Here is a 19,696-nt window from a genome sequence, read left to right as displayed (position 1 = left end):
CCTAGACCTCATCCTCCGTGTCTCTTCTCCCGGCTAGATCTGAATGGTATCCCTCTGCTGTAATGAAGTGCAGCCTTGTGTACAGCGTGCTCCCAAGTTCTGTGAGTCATTCAATCCAGCACATTATGGAACCTGAGGGAGTAACGGGGACTCTTGACTTTGTAGCCAGTTGGCCAAAAGTGAGAGTGGATTGAAGCCCCCTGTCTGCAGCTGCTGTGTGAAGTGAGGGCCGTTTCGTGGAGGTTGTGCTCTTAACCTGGGAAGTCTGACCCGACTCACGTGGTTGGTGTCGGGCGTCATTACGCGGAGTCTGGCAAACTTGTCTCACTGTCCCAGTGAAAGCATCCTTCCAAAATATGGCGGAAGGACCTTCCTGATCCAGTTACCCAGGTCCCCTCCTTCCTAGGGCACAAGGCGCTGTGGTAAGGTCCAGAATGCAGAGCTGCCTTCGCAGGAGCTTTTCTGTATGACCTTCCAGAGGAAAGCAGGTGGGAGAGGCAGGTCGGATACCAAGAGAAGGAAAGCGGAGAGGAAGCAGAAGGAAAGGTTCAGGGAGGGGGCAGCTTGGCGTGCTGAGCGCAGGAACCCTGCCGCAGCCCAGCGAGTGACCGAGTGACTGAGTGACCGGTGGGGCCGCTCACTCAGCAGGTGGGTGGTGGGGCACTGTAAGGATGTGGCTTTTTCCTAATTAGCCGAAGACTTATTTGAGTTCCGTCTAAAGAATAGTCATTCCTGAGGCCTGGGGACAAACCTCACTTGCCTAGGGCCACCTTATTGTTAAAGACCCACTGACCTGCTGGGACCCAAACTAAGCCCCACGTGGTGTTACCCGTCCTTTGCCGAAGTCCTGAACCTGGAAGAACGGACGGCCTGAGTGCCAGGGCAGGAGAGAATCTGGGCCCATTATTTCCCTTCTACCCAGAGAAAGAACCCCAGATCAGCTTTTCCACAAAAGAAAAGTTTCCAAGATGCCACCCATACTTGGAAAAAGCCAGGCTGAAGCACCATTTAAGTCAAGCTTTCTTGATATTACTCTATCTTTCCCCAGGAGGACTACACTAAAACAAATTCGGACACCTGTGGCCTCTTCCTTCAAAGCAAAAAGCCAGCAGCAACCCTAAGCTGATAAGATTAATCTAAAGAGCAAATTATGGTGTAATTTCCTATGCTGATACTTTGTAGTTAATTTTAAAAAAGGTTTCATTTTCCTATTTCACAGGAACATTTTACCTGTTTCTGTGAGGCATTTTTTTCTCCTGGAAGAGATGCGCTGATTGGCCCCAATCTTGTGTAATGAAAATTTCCAATGTAAACTCATTTTCCCTTCGTTTCAGCAATTTTAAATCTATATATAGAGATATCTGTGTCAGAATTGCATTGTTAGCTTCTCCTGGTAAACTAATTGTCTCACATTGGCATTGCAAGTAGAGATCTATTAATGGGTCTCACCTCCCAGCTGATTCCAGCTCTGGTGTGCTTACTAGCATGTACCAGCAACTTCACCCATGGACACAGGTACAGTATCACCTTAGAAGAGATCATCAAAACGCTGAACATCCTCACAACGAGAAAGGTGAGTGAGCTATCTGGCACCATCTCTCCAGATGTTCGGTGATGCTGTGGGCATTTCTTAGACTGTAAGAAGAACATAGCAGCTTCTAGAGAAGGTGGTGGTAGCTGGTGGTTGGTGGCAGACTGGGAGCAGAGCGGAGACTTCTCTGCTGCTTCCTCCTTTCCCTGAGAGATCGTAGGAAGTTTTCTGGGTGAGGGAGTGGGAGCTGCTTGGCGAGGCGCGCTCGCTCTGCGCAGTTGGAGGTGACTGTTCTCTTGCTCTCTCATTTCTGCCGGGGCCAAGGACTGGTGCATGGAGCTGATGGTGGCGGACGTCTTCGCTGCCCCAAAGGTAAGGCTGGCCCCGGGGCTGCTTTGGCAGGTGGGTGACTTGGGAGAGGAGAGCCATTCACAAGTGTTTGAACAAGAAACTTCTTTTTAACAGAAAGCGAACAGGTCCAAATGAACTATAAGGTGTTAAATGTCTTCAAAGAATGAGAATTTTTATCTTTACTCTCAAAACATGTTTTGGTTTCACTTGAGTTGGAAGGTGTGTGACAGAAAGCTTGGATTTTGTAATCCTAATTCAGACCCTGGCCGAGGACTGGCTCCTTGGGATTGTACTCAGCCCCGGCCCAGCACCTGGAATACAGGAGGCGCTCAAGAGATGCTTGTTGGAGGAGAGAATTGCTCTGGCCCTTACATTTCCGAAAAACCAAATACTCTCACAAAAACAGATATTGAGATTACGGGTTGAGGGAGCTTTCATTTTGTCTAAGGCACTTCCTACGGCAACAGAGAGGGTATCGCCAGAGCCCTTGTCTTCCGCAGCCTGCCCACCTCCCAGCGCCCCCGGCTCCGGGCGGCCGTCCAGAGACCCTCGGCTTGCTCTGTCCTGCCGACCCCTCTCATTCCGGGTCCGGAACCGTCCTGACAGGTGGGGTCCAACACATCCCTGCTTCGGGCTGCCGGGGCATCTCGCCTTTCCACCTCCTGTGCCGTCTCACCCCCGCCCCTCTATCTGCAGTGGGAGGAGATAGATTTGACAGCTGATAGTGCATTTTCTCTGACAAACACATGACTACAGCCATATCAATAGCTTTGTGCACATCAGTTCCTGTTTTCATGGAAACACACGACTGAGAATGAAAAACCCAAAGCTTCAATTTACCAGTGGTCTCCTAACCACCTGCTTTCCACGTGTACCAGGGGGCAGCTTGGCCAGAAGTGAAGCCCTGTGGGTTGGGCGGTCACATCCCAGCACCATAAAACAGGCCCGACGTGAAACTGTCCTTCAGGCCTTTATCTGGATACCTCAGGTCATTACAGATGATTGCAGGAGTCTGGTATACAATGATATATACTATTATAATGTAATTCTATGTAATAGTATAATATATAATATAGAATAATATATATTATATAATTTTGTCCTTCAGGGTTTCATCCCGTATCAGATTGTGTCCATCAATAGGTTGGAAGGACTTGGAGATTTTATATACATATACCATTACATAAAATATATTAACGTGATATGTTAATATTTTACATATGTATGTAAAATAGCCAAGAGTCCCGTGCATTGTGCTCTGGGCTCTCCAGACAGCAGCCTACCAAGGCCAAGGGCAGGGGGGTCAAAGGAAGCATTGAGGGTCTGAAAGTGAGACAGTCTGTGGTTTTAGCCCACTCCTGCCATTGACTAGCTGTGTGGCCTTTGGCGAGTCTTCATGCCTCTTCGTGCCTCAGTTTCCACATCTGGAAAAATGAAAGTGATTTTGAAACTTGGTTGGAATCTAACTCTTGAGTTAGTGAAAGGTATTATTACCATGAGATGATAAAACTCTTAAATGCAAAAACTGGTTGCAGAGAAGCAATAATTCTAAGAGAAAGTGGCCGGTGGTTGGAAATGATCAAACCCTCTATGACTCTGAGCCCAGGCGCCCCCTACTCTGGGCTGTCTCTGAGACTCGGCTGCCCCTCACCCCGCCCCGCCAGGTGCAGGCCTGGCCACGTTGCTTCCAGCCCTTCTCAGCCCTCCTCCTCACAGGTTCTCCCAGGCCTCTTTCACCGCACAGGTAGACGCCTCCTACCGGTCCCACTGCCTCCCTGCCCTCCAACCTGCCTCGTGCACCTTCCCCGACCTGCTTCTGCTTCTCTTGGATTAATAATCTCTTTTTCTCATTCTTTTCTTTTCCTCAAAGACTCAGCGCAGCTGATTTATCTATCAGGATATTTCGCAAGGAAAGGCCGTGCTTTTCTAAACCCACAAAGTTGGCATGTGGGAGGGAAAGTTACTTCTTTGTGTTCCCAAAGAGGAACATCTTTCCCAAATCTATTGTATTAGTTTTATTTCTTTTGGGGAATTTCAAGAATTCCTGTATCTCCAAGTTGGGTAGCATCCTGCTCTTGGCAGTTGCTCGCAAGATTGTGCTGGGCTTCCAAATCCTGAGCTTCGCAGGTACTCGGATGTCTCTGGAACTAAAATGGCCTAAGAGTGAGGTGGAAAGCCAGCCCGCCGGGGCGTCTACAATGGGTGTATCATTAGCTGGAGGGATTTCTTACCAGAGAGAGCTGAATTTTTTAGGGAGCTCTACGCCAGCCCTCATATCTTCTTTTTTTTTTTTTTTTTAAGTGAAAGTAAAGGATTTTCTCATAAATGGCACTGGCTGACTAAATTGGGGCAGAAGTGGAGACAATGGATACAACACAAATAGGGCTGGATAAAGCTAGTCGAGAACTAAATCAGAGTAAAGTCATAGAGGTCACAGAAGTCGTCTCCCAGATGGCACTTTGCCATTCTGACACCCCCACGAGCAGTTCTGAACTCCTAGGTCTGCTGGGCTGTCCCTGTGCCCCTGAGCTGTGCTAGACTAGACACACTCAGGCAGCGAAAGCTGGACGAGAGGCTGAAAGCAGTCAATATGGGGTGCCATCCTGTTGCTTCAATGTCAATGGGACTAAAACATGAAGACCCTTAGCTAAGGCGGTCTTTAGAATTAGGGGTTTTTTTTTCTTTTAAATTTTTCCATTTGATTCAAACTCTTTTCAGTTCCTATTTATCCTAATTACTTTAGGAAGTCCTTCGACAAATACCTTCAGAGGGTTTTTTATTGTATTACGTGGCCATATTTGAAAAACTAAGAGGCAGTTTAATTTCTAGGCTCCAAGCCAGAGTGTCAAAAAAGTCTCATTGGGTTTCGATGAGAAAACAAGCAAAAGGGGTCTTCTTCTTTCGGCTCTTGAGCCTGACTGCTCTCTCTCTCCGGCCACACAGCATCTGCATCCGCAGGCCGTGTCTGCCTTCTCCTTGGCCTCACTGCCTCTGCTCACCCACAGAGCCCCCAGAGGCCCGGTGATTTAAGGGAGGTTTCTTGACTCCCTGAGCCTAGAGATGCTGGTGCTGCTCTTAAATTTCCAGCTGGAATCCAGGGCCCAGGAAGGCTCTTAGCCAGCTCACTGAGTGCGTCCTTCCAGAGGCTCCGCTCATGGATCAGCAAGCCCCACGAGGGAAGGGGGGCTTTTATAGCCTGGCAGGATTTGGCCTAAAGGAATAAGGGATGAACAAAAAGGTTTACACAGACGCCTCGCTGCCACATTATTTACGGAACCAAAAAACTGCAATAATAGGGAACTGATCCATTATGGTACAAAAATGCCAAGGGTTCCTAAAGAGCTGTCAATCTCATGTTCCAACACTACCGAAGAACTTAAGAAAACGCTTGTTCTATATGTTGTGTAAACAAGTTACAAAGCAGGACTAATAGTTGGTCCCAATTTTGAAAAAAAAAAAAAATGTATTTAAAAAATCTGGGAAGTTATTTACCAGAATAATAGCAGTTATCTCTAGCTGGTAGGATAATGACTGAATTCGTTTTTGTTGAATATATATTATTTTTATAGTAAATACGTATTAGCTTGATAACCAGGAAAAAAATGTAAGTGTAATGATCGCAAAAGCTACTTGGGCCGCGTTTCTCACACAAATTCCCCTGGAGACCCTGTTAGCTCAGGTTTGTGACTTGGTGGCTCTGCGGTGAGGCCTGAGATTCTGCGTTTCTAACGAGCTCCCAGGTGGTGCCCGTGCTGCGGCTCCACGGACATACTTGGAGTGGCAGGGACGAGAGCAAGTTGTGGCAGAGACAGAGTTAGCTGTATCTAAGCTGCTTCGGACTCAAGCTAAGACCACGCTCAAGGCTGTGAGACTTAGTTCTTCAGTGGAGATGAAAGGACACACCAGGCCTGGTTCAGACTGAGACACAACCCCTCTCCCTAGGCTCCCAACAAGAGCTGTTTCCCAGCTTGTTCTTCTAAGGCCCAAATGTCCCCCAAGAAGAGCCACGTGGCCAGGCCCACATCAAAGCTGCCAGCATTCCAAGGAGGTTCTGACCATGCCCATTGGAGGTCCATGGCATCTTCTCTCTGGTCACCAGGGCAAGACTCCTGGGCACCTGTCCTGATCCTGGCACTCACCTCTAGCCAAGTTCCTATACACACACTGGCCTCTCCCATGGGGCGGGCTAAAGGAGAATGCTGGCCAAAGCAGCACTGTCCAGGCCAAAGAATGGGCATTCACTTATTCGACAAGCAAGCCGGATTTCCAGGGAAACCTGGAATTTAAAACCTTGTAAGAATGAGAGCGAGCGAGCAGAATCTGACTATGAGCTCATGTAGGTGCTTACCACAGAAAGAATAGCTCGCGTTGTGTAAAAAAAAAAAAACGGGCCTGGGCTACAGACAGGTGGTTCTGCATTCAAATCCCTACTCCGTTATTTATTTAGCCCAGTGACTGGATTCAGGTATCCTCTCGGCAAAACCTTCCAAGGGAAAAAAAACCTGGGAGCTTCTGCAGAAACGGCTGCTGCATTTGCTAGTAATTGGGAGCAGTTATTTACAGAGGTTTGTGGCTGTGACAAGCAGCCGTCATTCACATGGCAGGATCCATTGACTAGACTGTCTCCACTTGTCCACCTGTAAAAAGTAAATCAGAAGGAAAAAATCTGTCTTCCATGTTCAAAATAGAGCCAGTGAAGGGCTACTGGTGGCATTTCTCTTCCTAGAACACAGCGGAGGATGAAATCTTCTGCAGGGCTGTGACGGTGCTTCGGAAGGTCTACAAACACCATGAGTGCGTAAACAGAAAATTCCTGGGCAAACTTGACAGGAACCTGCGCAGCATGGCCAGGGTAAGCTACGTGACACCGCCAGCCGGGCTTGCTCCCGCACGCTCCTCCGTGTGGCTGGCGCTGCCCTGTCAGCCAGCCCACTCATTCATTCATCGAGTGTGCACCGAGGCTCTGTGAGTGCCAGGCGCTGCTCTAGCACTGGGGACACAGGACTAAAGACAAGGCAGAGTCCCTGCTCTCACCGAATGTTTCAGTGGAGACTCAGAAAAGCAACCGAACATGCCACACGCAGTCTAGCGGTGATAAGTGCCATGAAGAAAAATACAGGAATGAAGAACATAGGGGCTCTAAGGGAGAGGGCTGATTTCGTAGTTGGTGACATCATCTGAGCAGATATTTAAGTTCAGCGAGGGAGCAGGCCACATAACTAATGGGAAAGAACATTCCAGGCAGAGGGGACAGCTGCACGAAGGCCCTCAGGTAGACGTGAGCTTCATGCATTCGAGATGAGTAGGTAGGCCAGCGTGTGGATCGGAGTGAAGAGGGGGATTTCAGGAGGATGTCAGACCACACGGGGCCTTCGGATTCCACCCTCAGCATGGCGGGAAATACCCAGTGGGTTTTGAGCAGGGCAGAGGCCATGGCCTGCTTTTCGTGATTTAAAATGATCACTCTGGCTACTGTATGGGACCCAGACGGAATGGGGGTAAGCAGAGAAGGAAGGCGGCCCGTTGGAGGTCACCACAGCGACCCAGGCTGAGGACGAAGGTGGTTTCAAATGGGTGGGAGCAGTGGAAGTTGTCAGATTCAGGATATAACTAAAAACAGAGCCAGAAGGACTTGCTGACAGATCTGTTGTGAGGGGTGATAAAAGGCGATCTTTGGTTCCTGGCCCGAGTCCGTGGGGGGATGGTTGGTGCTGTTTACAGATATGGAAGACAGGGGGTGATGCAGGGTGAGAGGCTGAGCAGAAAGTTGCACATAGTAAGTTTGAGGTACCTATCGGACAGCTAAGTAGAGATGTTGAGATTTTTGGAAAAGTCTGAAGCTTAGGGGAGAGGTGATGTCAAATGAAGAGTCCTCAGAAAGATGTTATTTCAAGACCTGGTTGACACAGAGAAGGGGAGAGATCCAAGGGCTGAGCCTAGAGGCACGAACGGACAGAGGTCGGGAAGAGGAGGCTCCAGCGAGAGACTGAGCAAGAGCCGGTGAGGGAGGAGGAAACCGAGTGTGTGGTGCCCAGAAGGCAAGTGAAGAAACCCTTTTAAGGAGGGAGGGATGCACTGTGTCGAGTGTACTGAAAAGGTCAAGTAAGATGGAGACAGAGAAGGGCCACTGGATTGGGCACGATGGACGGTGCAGGAACGAGAGCCTGACCAAAGCGGGTTCTGTAGAGTGTGGGGCGGGGAGGCCTGAAAACGAAGGGGCCGTGAGTGTAGAAATTCTCTTGGGTTGTTCTGCTCTGAGGCTGCAGAGAAATGGACCAAGAGCTGAAGGGCAGGTGAGGGGTGAGAAAAGTTCTTTTAAGGTGGGGTATATATATATTCAACATGTTAATGGGCCAGTGGGAATAGTCCAGTAGAGAGGAGACTACTGACAGTGTAGGAGAGAAGGAGAGCCGAGAGCGGGTGTCATCTAAGGCCATTCATCCCCTCCCTGGGCACATTGCCTTATCTATAAAATAACAGAACAGGAAGCTGATATTGTACTCATTCTCTCAACTCTCTTAATTATCGCATGAAGTTGGCACTATTGTTCCCATTTTAAAAATGGGAGGAAACTGAAGCTTTTATAAGTGAAGTAATTTGTCCTAAGCAGTTAATAAATTGGTAGAGCTGAGGTTCGAACTGAAGCAGTGGTCTGTGGCAGGTACCTGGAGCCCTTTCTACCTGACGTGCAGCTCAGCTGTGGCGCTGCTGTTCGACCTGCAGGAGGGCAAATGGACTGACTCTCTCTTGGCAGCCCAGGAGGTCCCACAGAGGCCCAGGACAGCAGTGGGCAGGTCTGGGCCTCCACCTTCATGTGGCCCCCCTGAGCAGCACCTAGCTGTGTGGGACATGCCTCTGGGAGACTGTGGCACCCCAAAGGCAGACACTAGTGATGGTACAGTAACCATTTCTAGTTTAAGAAAACAGGTAAACGCTGCTCGCCTAGAGGCAGAGTCAGACTCACAGTCGAGCTAGACTGGAGGCCCCGATTTGATCACTGTTCCAGTGGCAAGTGCCAGAGTAGGCCTGACTCAAGTAGACGAGCCTAATAGCAAGACTCAAATATTTAGCAAATGCAACCTAATGAAATGTTTCTTTTGTAGGACTACTGTCCTGTGGAGGAAGCCAAGAAGGATACATTGAAAAACGTCTTGGAAACGCTAAGGAAGACCATGCAAGAGAAATACTCAAAGAGTTGGAGCTGAATATTTTAATTTATGAGTTTTTAATAGCCTTATTTTTTTAAAAAATATTTATATATTTATATGTCATCATAAAATAAAGTATATGTAGAATCTGACAGCAGCCTTCACTTTAATGGCATCGGCTGTTTACTTGACAACTTTGGGGGAAAACAAATTAATTTACTGAGAAACTTGTACAGAAGTGAAAAAGGAAAGCTCGCTTCTCTCTGACGGGGTTCCCTCTCTAGCTGGGGACATAAAGCACAAAATGATTAAAGAATACAAGGCTGCACAGGATGAAAATAACGAGAGAGACCTTAGAGAATGGGTCCATGAGTCCTACTGACTACCAAATAATTCTGATTTGAAAAGACTGCGTGCTTGGAACATTCTTCTCCCATTGGCACAAGGGTTGTTATACTGAGTCTCTATGGGGGAAAAGTAATTCTAGCATACCACGTGGTTCTGCAGTGAGCAATACTTAAAGTACTAATAATGTAAATTCTCTTGATTCCCAAGTCTTAGAACCAACCAATAGACAAAGCACAGAAGACTTAACTGTGATTGCAAAACGGACTGTAAATGCTATCGACCGGATAATATAAAAGGTGTACCTGAAAATGGTCGAAAGGTAAAAGCAGGAGGAAAGAAAGAGGTGGAGCCCCGGCTCCCTCGGCGAGGGGGTCAGTTAAGCAAAGCCAAGGTTGATGGAACAAGAACAAGAGATTATTTATTCAAATTGCAAAAGTAATAAAAATCTAAAAATAATGTACTATAAAACATTTGAAAGGGTTAGATTGAGGTAAACCTTCACTTTTCAATAGGGAAATCAACACACAGTATCTAAAGTTGATAAACCCCAAAACAGGTGGCAAGAGTTGCCACAGTTGACAGCTATAGCTGAGGCGGGTATATAGGGGTTGACTTTACTACTCAGCTTTTATACATGTTTTAAAGTTTTCATAATAAAAGGTGAAAAAAAAAAAACAACAGTGAGTGAATCAAAAGATCTTGGGAATTACGATGGTAGCCACTAGAAAGACGAAGAACTAAAAAACCAAAAAGGGAAGCTCGTTTGTTGGGAATGAGACATGGAATAAGGGTGATTAAAAGCAGGAGACTGTTGGCTTTACATTTTAAATCTGTGTGTGACCGTGAACACAAACAATGAAATGTTTTTAAATATTACAAAACTAAGGTTAAAAAGACAATCACAAAGTTGGCAACGGTGTGGAAAAACTGGAACCCTCAGACACGGCTGGGGAGATTAGAAAATGGTACAGCCACTTTGAAAAACAAGGTGGCAGTTTCTTTAAAGGCTAAACATAGTAGTACATGGCCTGGCGATTCCACTTCTAGGTATATCCACCCAAGAGAACTGAAAACATACATCCACACAAAAACCTCTGCATGAAAGTTCATAGCAGCATTATTCATAACAGGAAAAAAACCAGAAACAACCCAGGTGTCAATCAGCTGAGGAATGGTATTCCATATCATGAAATATTATTTGGCAATAAAAAGAAATGCAGTACTGACAGATGCTACAATATGGATGACCTTGGAAACATTATGCTAAGTGGAAGAAGCCAGACACGAAGGGCCACATGTGATTCCATTTATATGAACAGTCCAGAAGGGGCAAATCCAGAGGCATGGTTGCTAGGGGATGGGGGGTGCAGGAAGAGGGAGTGACAAAGTGTTCTGATGTTAGGTGGTGGTGGTGTTTGCACAGCTCTGTGACTATACTAAAAATCACTAAACTGTACGCTTTAAAGGGATGAATTTTATAGTATGTGAGTTGTCACTCAATAAAGCTGTTATTTAAAAAAAAATTAAAGGGAAAAAAATGAGTGTCAAGTCATTGAAACTTGACTTTTGAAGACGTGCTCTGCAAGAATATGGATCTAGTAACAGTGAATGAGCATCCTTTTCATCCTCGCTTACACATAGGCGACAAAAATTAATACTAGTACTAAAATTATACCAAAACATGTAATATCTTTTTAACCCTTTCAAAATAAGGGAACAAATCAAAAGCTTAAAGTCTCACCCTGACCACAGCCAGTTTCACCCTGCCCACATAAAATACCAGCATGCCAAGGGCAACAAGTAACTAAGAGAGTCATGGAGGCTTCTAAGGCCACACTGAAAATTTTAATTTCCTTTCTTCTTTGAGACTCATTTGCATTCAATGGCTAATGTGAGCTGTAGTCTGCCACAGGATATGAGTTGTGGGTTATAGTTTGTGTATGAGGCCAGGATGGTAAAAGAAAGGCTGTCGGGAAGAAATATTTAGAATGGGCCATAGGTAGGACATACGCAGGCTCCAGGCAGGTCTGTCACAAGGTAAGTTTCAGTGGTTAAGAGGCAGCTAACACTTCCATTGACTTCCAGACAAGTGATGTTGGGCTCTGGACAGAAACACCCAAGAATAAGCCCTTGAGTTTACAATGGGAGTAAGTGAGCACGAATTAAGGAAGACACACATAAAAAGAATGAGTGAAAAAAGTTCAGAATTAAGTGAAAGTTGAGATGTTTGTCACTTAAGCACATTTATTTAGGAGACTTAGCCACAGCCCATGCCTACCTGTGCATGAAATGGGTGACACTGGACAGCAAAGACCGAACCCCTCCCTCCCTGCTGTCAGCTACCTCCACCTTCTACCTATGAATATAGTACACTTCTACCTGACATTAGTAGGTAATAAATACTTATTGAATAAACAAATGAAAGGAAAAAACGCTTCACTCAAATCTACGGCTTTTATTGAAACGTCCTTGGGCCACGGTTAGGAATAAAAACGCCTGATAAAAACGCCTCAGGGACTCTCTTGCTGCTATTGGCGTGTCCATGCCAGTAACCCTGCCCTGTCTTTTCCCACCATGCTCCACATGTCATCTCCATTGGCCTCTCAAGGTGACCAAATCATCTGAGAATGGGGGATTTTAGGGCAGACTGCAATGCACAGCTTTCTCACGGAGCAAGACACGCCTGGCCTATCGGCATGCAAGGCTGGCTTCTCAGTTCCTACCAGCTTCCACAGAGGGCAAGGTGAGTTCTTGGTTGCATTTGTCAGCTCAAGTTCAAGTTCCATTCCAGGTGGAGCTGCGTCAGCTGCCCTGCCAAGAATTTCCTGAACCCGTCTTTGCCCTAAGCTCTCAGACATTCTCACTTCAGCTTTCTGAAATGTTTCTCTTCTAATCCATCCTTCCTGTCAACTTCTTCCTAGTTCGACTTTATCTCTGAGTGGTCTGTTCCTTTCTTGTTTCCAATAGCCAGTGTTAAACCCAACACGAGTATGTTTTGTGTGCTGACTGCACACCTGGCTACCTGCTAGGCAATGTGAGTGAAGAGAAGACATGTATTCCATCAGTCAAGGTACCAGTCCTGAGTGCAAGAGAGCCACTTGAAGAGGGAGGGAGGTTTGCAGCTTTAGCTTGTGGCCAGTTCAAGCTGTATATCATCTGCCCTCCCAGCACCCTCTTTTCCAATTCTTCACAATCTTTTCAGCAGCAGTGTCTCTAAAACACAAACGATGTGAGTGACCCACCTAAAATCCTTGTGTGGCTTCCCACAGCTCACAGAAATTCACAGTAGGATACTGGCCTATTCCTTTCCTTTGCAGGCTCAGCTCTCCCCAGCCCTTTGTTCTACTTCAAACATAACACCAAAGCACATGGCATCCAGACTCATGATGCTCCTTCCACCTGGAACGCCTTTCCCCACGTGTTGGACGGCTTTAATGCCTCATCAGCTCTTCCCCTGAGACTTTTCTGCCCTTTCAGTCAGATAGACTGAGCTAGGCACGATGTTAGCTGCTAAGGAAGAATGCTGTGCCAGGCAGCTCACCATTCACCCTCTTCACTACAGCCTTCAAAGGGCCACGCTGTCATTCTCCATTTACAGGGCCACCTCTCCTCCTTGGGGAAAGCTGTGAGCTTTAAGGACCTGTTCAGCATGGGGTAGGCACACGGTAAATCCAGAAGACACCTGATGACCAAGTACCATAACTCATGTTGGAATAGAAATCCATATCATCATAGTATTTCTGTGATGACTCTGGTACTTTTGGGTTGGGTTAGGCAATATCCTCTTGCTAAGATTGGTATCAACTCTGAGAAAGACCGTATTCAGTTGTAAAGTCCCAGTTGAATTCCTTTGTACAATTGGAGAAATAAAGCCTTTGATTAAAAACTAAAATTTCCCCAGCCCTCTAAAAAAGGGGTGGGGGAGGGGAGCAGGTGTGGAAGGATGTCTGATCTGTCATATTCTTTAGAGCCATAAACGCGTTTGGGTAAGACAAAGTGATGTTCTGATAATGTTGATAAAAGTAGCTTGAAGATTGGGTCACAGGAAGCCCAAGATAAATGCTGAGAGGAAACAGGTTCTTTTTGAAGTAGCCTCTTCATAATCATTTTCCCACACATTTGTTCAACTTCCGAAGGAGGACTGAATATCTGATTTGCTTTGCAAATGAAACGGCTTAAGAATGAGACATTCAGATAATGTTATAACAAATGTGTTTAGAAGGCTCCTCCAGCTCCTTTAAGTTGTGGCTTTCAGAGCTGTGTTAACTGCTCCCCTAGGCACAGGCTAACTGTGGTCCCTTAGGCTGACAGTGGGTTGTTTGTTTGTCCTTGGGTTTTGAAAGAGATTTCTGGAGAGTCTTCAGGAAAAGATGGGATGGACCAGGTTGCTTGATGAAAGTATCATACCTCCAAAACTCAACCCGGGAGGAGGGCACAGGGAGGAGGGCAGAGGGCTGCGAAGGCGGCGCTATTTACTATCTTGCTTATGCCAATGGCAGGCCTTTCATTTATCTTCACATCCTACACACGTGTAGGAGTTTATTACATAAGCTAGCAGTTGGGAAGGGAGAGCAAGCCGAAAACGGCCAGAGGAGTCTCCTCTCCCACGCAGAAAGCACATTTAAGTCCTTTGAAATTTGCCTACAAAAATCAAAACTTCTCAATGATCTCTGAATTTCTTAAGGCCTCCTAGCGCTCTGCCTGGAAACCACTAAATGTTTGTCAAAAGAACCCAGGATGAACAATAATCCAAGCAATATTATTGCTTTAGAGATATTTTAAGCTCATTAAAATGTTCTGAAAGATCACACGGTTACCACTCGGAAATGTCTCCTTTTACTTTTTGGCGAGATATATTCCACATGCACATTTCAAGTTTCTGTTCTCAATCACCCAGTGAGAAAAGGGTAACAAAACTGGGTAGAAACATTTTTGGTGAAAATAAAGTTTATCAATGAGAAGAAGCACGTTCAAAAACATCTCCTGTTACTGTCTTACGGTGGTTTCTGGGTGTGAAATTACACAGGCCTACCTTAACCAAGCGAAACCCAGATGCCAAGCACAAAGGGCCTGCCTATTAATAACAGGATGGATGCAAACACAAAAAGAGTTCTGTAAAGAAGCAGACCACTATTAATAGCATTAGGTAAACACTTTTATTTCTTATTAACCCATGCTGCACGTATATATATACAATATCAATATGTACAACTTGAACAAATACAATTTATACATAAAATACGATGGAAGTGTGGCTTTTGAAATTAATGCAACAAACTCACTGTACAATTTGTAATTCTGGCCAGTATACAGTAGTGTAGTAATACTTTTGAAGTTATTAATGATTTAAATCAGTCAGACTACAGTATAAGCTCGAAGGCACTAGGAAGACCTATGTTTTCTTCTAGCATTTTAAGAACAAAGAATAACTAAAAAGGAAAACAAATGTATACATTAAGAAATCGCACAGACACTGGCGTGCTTAAATGTAAACTCCACCCATTCCTTAATTCACAGTCCTGTAGGAAAGAGAGGGACTTTCCTTCAGATAAGAGTTAAGGGGAAAGACATTTTTAAAATGACTAAAAGGAAATAAAACAAAACAAAAAAACAACCCCACGACCATAATCATAATTTAAAAAACATGTTACAAATAAAGCGGCACCATCTGCCAACTCCAAAGTAACCTTGAATTTCTTACTACAAAAAAGGGCTCTTTTTCCTAGAAAGTAGATGACACAGCTTGTCGAATGGATTCTACTTGCAGGATAAACACAGAGATGCAGACTCTCCCCTCCTCTGATTAATTTTATACTTTATAACAATCTAAACAAAAATGGGAATACTATTGTTTTAATATCCTAATTATTAGTATATACAATTACAAGGTTTATTAAAGAATATACCACAAACAACCTCTACCAAGACTCCTTTTAATAAATATTACTATTTTAAATTAAAAAGAAAATACCTATTCAAAAACCTATTTTAAATCTGCTGATTTCATATAATGGGCAAGTCTGTTCATCGATCCCCTTTTATGAAATTAAGACTGAAGTTACAAAATATTTCATTTGTGCACAAAGACACAGTAAATGTGTCTTTGGACTGGAGCTAAGTAAATAGCTCTAAAGTCATTGTCCATGTTTTCATATGGATTACTCAGGTCTGCCTCAAATATCTAATTTTGGTATTTCATAAAATGAATATTTATTGTCCATCTGGTATAATCAGTTGTAGCATAAATGCTTAAAAAAAATTGTTAAAGCAGACTATTTTTTAAAATTTTCAGCACTTTGACTTTTTATAGGTTGCTTTTCGTAATTGCAGTGAAATGGAATAGAAAAGAAAACATAACATACTGGCTTAAATTTTCTACAATGTTTTAGAGTTTAATGCAAAAGTTATTCCTTTCTTATTAACTGGATAGTTAAAGGCTAGAAATGTGGACTTTTCAAAGAAGTATTCATCTTTTCTTTCTCCTGGTAAAATTAGGATTTCTCTAGAGTATAACAGAGTTAAATGTGCATCAAAATTGCCAAGACATTCTGCTCACACAAAACTTTTACAAGACACAAATTCACCTCAAGTCTTCACAGTATGTAAACAATGCCCCATGGAGTAAGTTATAAACTTCTAACTATCTTACACGTTACAAAGAAAATGCTGCCCGTTAAACACAATTCTTATTACCTAGAAAATACGCACCACACACAGGATGCTTCATGCCCACCTCTGGAAAGCACTTTCAGTCTGTGGACACATTTCTACTATCACCTCACAAGTGCATCACCTTCACTCACCCCACTCTGTACAGCTTTGTAATTATAAACTACTTTAACCAAACTTCTTAAAATAATGTTAACTTAATAAATACTAATTTATGAAGTCTCAACACTTGCAACCAATGTGTTTCATGGCTGATTATATAATTTTAAAATTCATAAAAAGATATATTAAGTGGTGTAGGTGTAGCATAATGTTCAAAAAAATAAAAAATTTGTAAGCAGCCAACAAAAGAAAACAGTTCTATTTCAACTTATTTTACTATAAAAGTAATTTCTATTTTTAGAGGAATATAGCTAACTGGATTTGTCAATGGAAGAAATTCAGGCAATAATATTTTCATTTAATAAAATATAAAGAAAAACAAAAAGTATTTTAAAGGCAAAGGATTAAAAGATATTTTTCTTGCTTTGGTTATTTTCTTTAGAAAATGGAGACCTTTCTCAGTTGGGAGTTACAGAGCAATTTCCATCAAAATTTAGAACTCAAAGGAAAGCATCCATTAATCACACTTCAAAAATAAGACACATATGGGCAAGATGAGTGACCAGTGTTTAGCTTCTTAATTTTCTGTATCTGTGACTCCTTTATATTTAGGCACAAATTCAATGCTTCAGGAGAACATGAAACCAGAACAAAAAGGTATATTCAACTTGAACTCAAAGTGACAAAAAAGTCGAGAGGACCAGATGAAACATATTTTCAACTTTTGTTTGTTAAACATGTATACTTCTAAAGACTGTCAAATTATAAATTTTCTACAAATCAATAAGATCAGTCATCTACTATTTAAAATGCAATGAGTGACAATATAAAAATTAGAACATATTTAGACAGGGTATTAGGATTGAATCATTTCTTAGTTTTGTAGCCCATACATTCATATATAACAGCCTAACACAAGACAATTAGAACTGCTACTGTGTGCGCAAAACAGGACACTTTTTTCTATTTTGAATATTCAGTTATCTAAATATACAGTAGTTGAGTAAATTACTAGCAGATTTATGTATACATTTAAACTGCAACTCTTTACAGTATGAGCTGCTCCCCCAATTTCCCTATAGAGTATAAATTGCAGAGTAATACGACAATTGGAACAATTACCAGTTGTGCAATTTTAATGTTATATTAACTTAACATATATAGACTAAAAGTTATTAGACAAATTATTCCAGTCTTACTCCATGATTTACAATTTCCATTATTTGAAATTACACAGAAGTCTTCAGCGTTTTAATTAAAGATTTTGTCCAGGCATGAGACAGTCACTAATTTTTATTGAGATTTTCAGTCTGTAACACTTACTGAAGTAAAGAGTCAATCACAGTTTCGGGCTTTGCAGAACGCTTTCTGTTTGGAGAAGAAAAAAAGAAAACATAAATGCTTTCCTAAAAGACTGAAATGCAAACACTTTACACTACATAGTGGATAATACAGGGCAGCAGCCATAGTTTCGAGACAGGCCATGGTTGGACATGTGTGACTACGTGAGGAAATCAATCCATGCCCACTTTTTTCAGGCTAGGGAAGGTCACCTAGCACAGGTACAAGAAGAGCATGGCACTCCACCTCCCACCCGGGGTGGTGAGCGACTAAGTAGGTGCCAATTTCCAAATCTGGACTAGACAGCGTGGTCAGGCCCAGAGGGCTGCATGCTTGCTAGACTGAACACCACCTCCCCCCGCTCCCGGCCAGTCTCTTCCAGAGTATGCTAACAGTGCAGGTTTATTCCGTGAAAATCACCTGAGGTAACACTGCACAGATGTATGTGCAGAGACTGATGGAAATGCCACATTAATGTACCATGTTTATTGCAATTTTGCTTAGCACAATGAATTATCATTTCTAATGAGGAACATTACACTGGACACAATCATGTAATGTAATATCAATAAACCACTTATTGTGTATATTCATCTATGTTTATGGCCATCTATTATTTTCATAACACAACACGCTAATTCTGGTTCACAGAGACACTGGATTTGGCTGATCTAATGTTGGCTCACATGTATTTTTGTTGCAGTTCTTTTTTAAGGTATATATTTTTAAACAAGCATTCTGAAAACTGTATCTAAATACCTTATCAAATTGTTTGTTTGTTTTAGGTCCACATAGTTTTCAAAAGTGACTAAAAACTGAGAGATCTCATGTAAATAATTCAACTTCTGGTTTCCCCTTTGAAACAAGAAGGTTCAGAAACAAGGGGCTCTCTATTCCCAAAACCTCTACTAGGAGACGGGTAGCAGCCACTCACCTCAGACAGACTGCTCTCCTTTTGCCCCAGTCCCCACCACTGCTAATTTTTTGCCTACACTGAGGCCAACTGTCTTACCATTTATCATCATACTTGTATTGTTATTTTTCTTATTAACTTCAGAGTTAAGAGGAAAATATCTCTATTAGAAGTGGAAAAGCGAAACATCTAGAGGGATTTGTGTTTCTTTGAACTGCTATGCTTTTTCATTAATATTACATTCATTATGCATGGCTTCTGCTGGATTATAGTTTTTAACCCCTGGCTTTTAACATTTAACATAAATGCTAAAGAATGTAAAAATCTGTGCACTTTTAATATGCTACTGATTCCTTCTCCCTGAGTTCAACTGTCCAAATTTATAAATGTTAGGTTATGCCTATGAGATTATGTAACACAAAAATAATAAAATCATACAACTTCACCCTACATATAACTCGAAAGTCTACGTACTCGAAGCAGGGAAAAAAATATGTTTGTTATTTCCTCTCATTTCAGGAGCCCCAAAGTCTTACGTTCAGTTTAAGTAAGCTAAGCAGTACTTGATGTAGGGCAGGAAAAGAAGAAATAAGCTCCAGCTCAAGGCTCTCAGATCCTGGCTTCCCTAGGTTTACATTATGATACATGAAGACCACTTAGCACCCAAAGGAGAGGGGAAGATGGCCAGAGAAGTTTTAACTCCTGACTGAGGAAATCGAGGTTCTTGTGATAATGTTTAAGACAGAAAAATGAATCAGCTGAATACAATACCTTGGGAGTCTAACCAAGCAAATTTATTAGCATTTCACTAGAAAAATTAGTGTAAGAATCAAGGAATTAAGACAGTAGGTGACTTAGACATTCGGAAAGAACAAAATACATTAAAAATAGATTCCATTACTCAGGAAGGCTAAAGAAGTTAGAAGACCTAAATCCCTTAGCAAGGTTTTATTCGCTCAAGTCATAACTACATTAGAACGCTGATAAATTTCCTTTACCTGTGTCTAGTTAGCATATCTCGTTGCCTTTACTTCACGGGATTCAAAGACAGTCCTTACCTTCTCCCCGTCTTTGGCCTTGCTTTTCCCTTTGAGGCCCGTGGCCGCTCTAACTTCATCAAGGACTGCCGGAGGCTCTCCTCAGTATAGGCAAGATACACATGGGAAAGGTCCGCTTCAAAGGGCTGGAAAAGGAAACAAGTGCCAGACACTCTGAGAACGGAAATCGGGTTTGGGGAAAGATGTACAATATTGAATAAACGCCTAGGAAAAAAAACACAGTAGACCACGTAAA

At 43.2% G+C, this 19,696-nt stretch overlaps 2 protein-coding genes across 5 annotated transcripts in view; one reads left to right on the top strand and one right to left on the bottom strand.

Annotated features, from left to right (window-relative positions):
* Positions 1–1,411: 1,411 nt before the first annotated feature.
* On the top strand, positions 1,412–9,182 carry IL4 (interleukin 4). Its single transcript, XM_006923148.1, has 4 exons — positions 1,412–1,573; positions 1,856–1,903; positions 6,609–6,734; positions 8,986–9,182. The coding sequence occupies exons 1-4, from the start codon at positions 1,439–1,441 to the stop codon at positions 9,085–9,087; spliced, it is 411 nt and encodes a 136-aa protein (XP_006923210.1). The 5' UTR covers positions 1,412–1,438; the 3' UTR covers positions 9,088–9,182.
* A 5,329-nt stretch (positions 9,183–14,511) lies between these two features.
* The window catches only part of KIF3A (kinesin family member 3A), a 37,674-nt gene continuing 32,489 nt past the window's right edge, over positions 14,512–19,696 (bottom strand). For all 4 annotated transcript variants that reach the window (XM_015598193.2, XM_006923147.3, XM_025040632.1 and 1 more), the window contains 2 exons: positions 19,462–19,586; positions 14,512–17,517 (listed from right to left, as the gene is read on the bottom strand). In XM_015598193.2, the coding sequence (XP_015453679.1) occupies positions 17,469–17,517; positions 19,462–19,586 (174 nt within the window). In that variant the 3' untranslated portion in view covers positions 14,512–17,468. The remainder of the gene's footprint in view (positions 17,518–19,461; positions 19,587–19,696) is intronic.

The sequence above is a fragment of the Pteropus alecto genome, unplaced genomic scaffold (assembly GCF_000325575.1).
Source record: "Pteropus alecto unplaced genomic scaffold, ASM32557v1 scaffold78, whole genome shotgun sequence".
NCBI lineage: Eukaryota > Metazoa > Chordata > Mammalia > Chiroptera > Pteropodidae > Pteropus > Pteropus alecto.
Note: the sequence above shows the minus strand (reverse complement) of the source record. Positions and strands in the feature narration are given on the sequence as shown.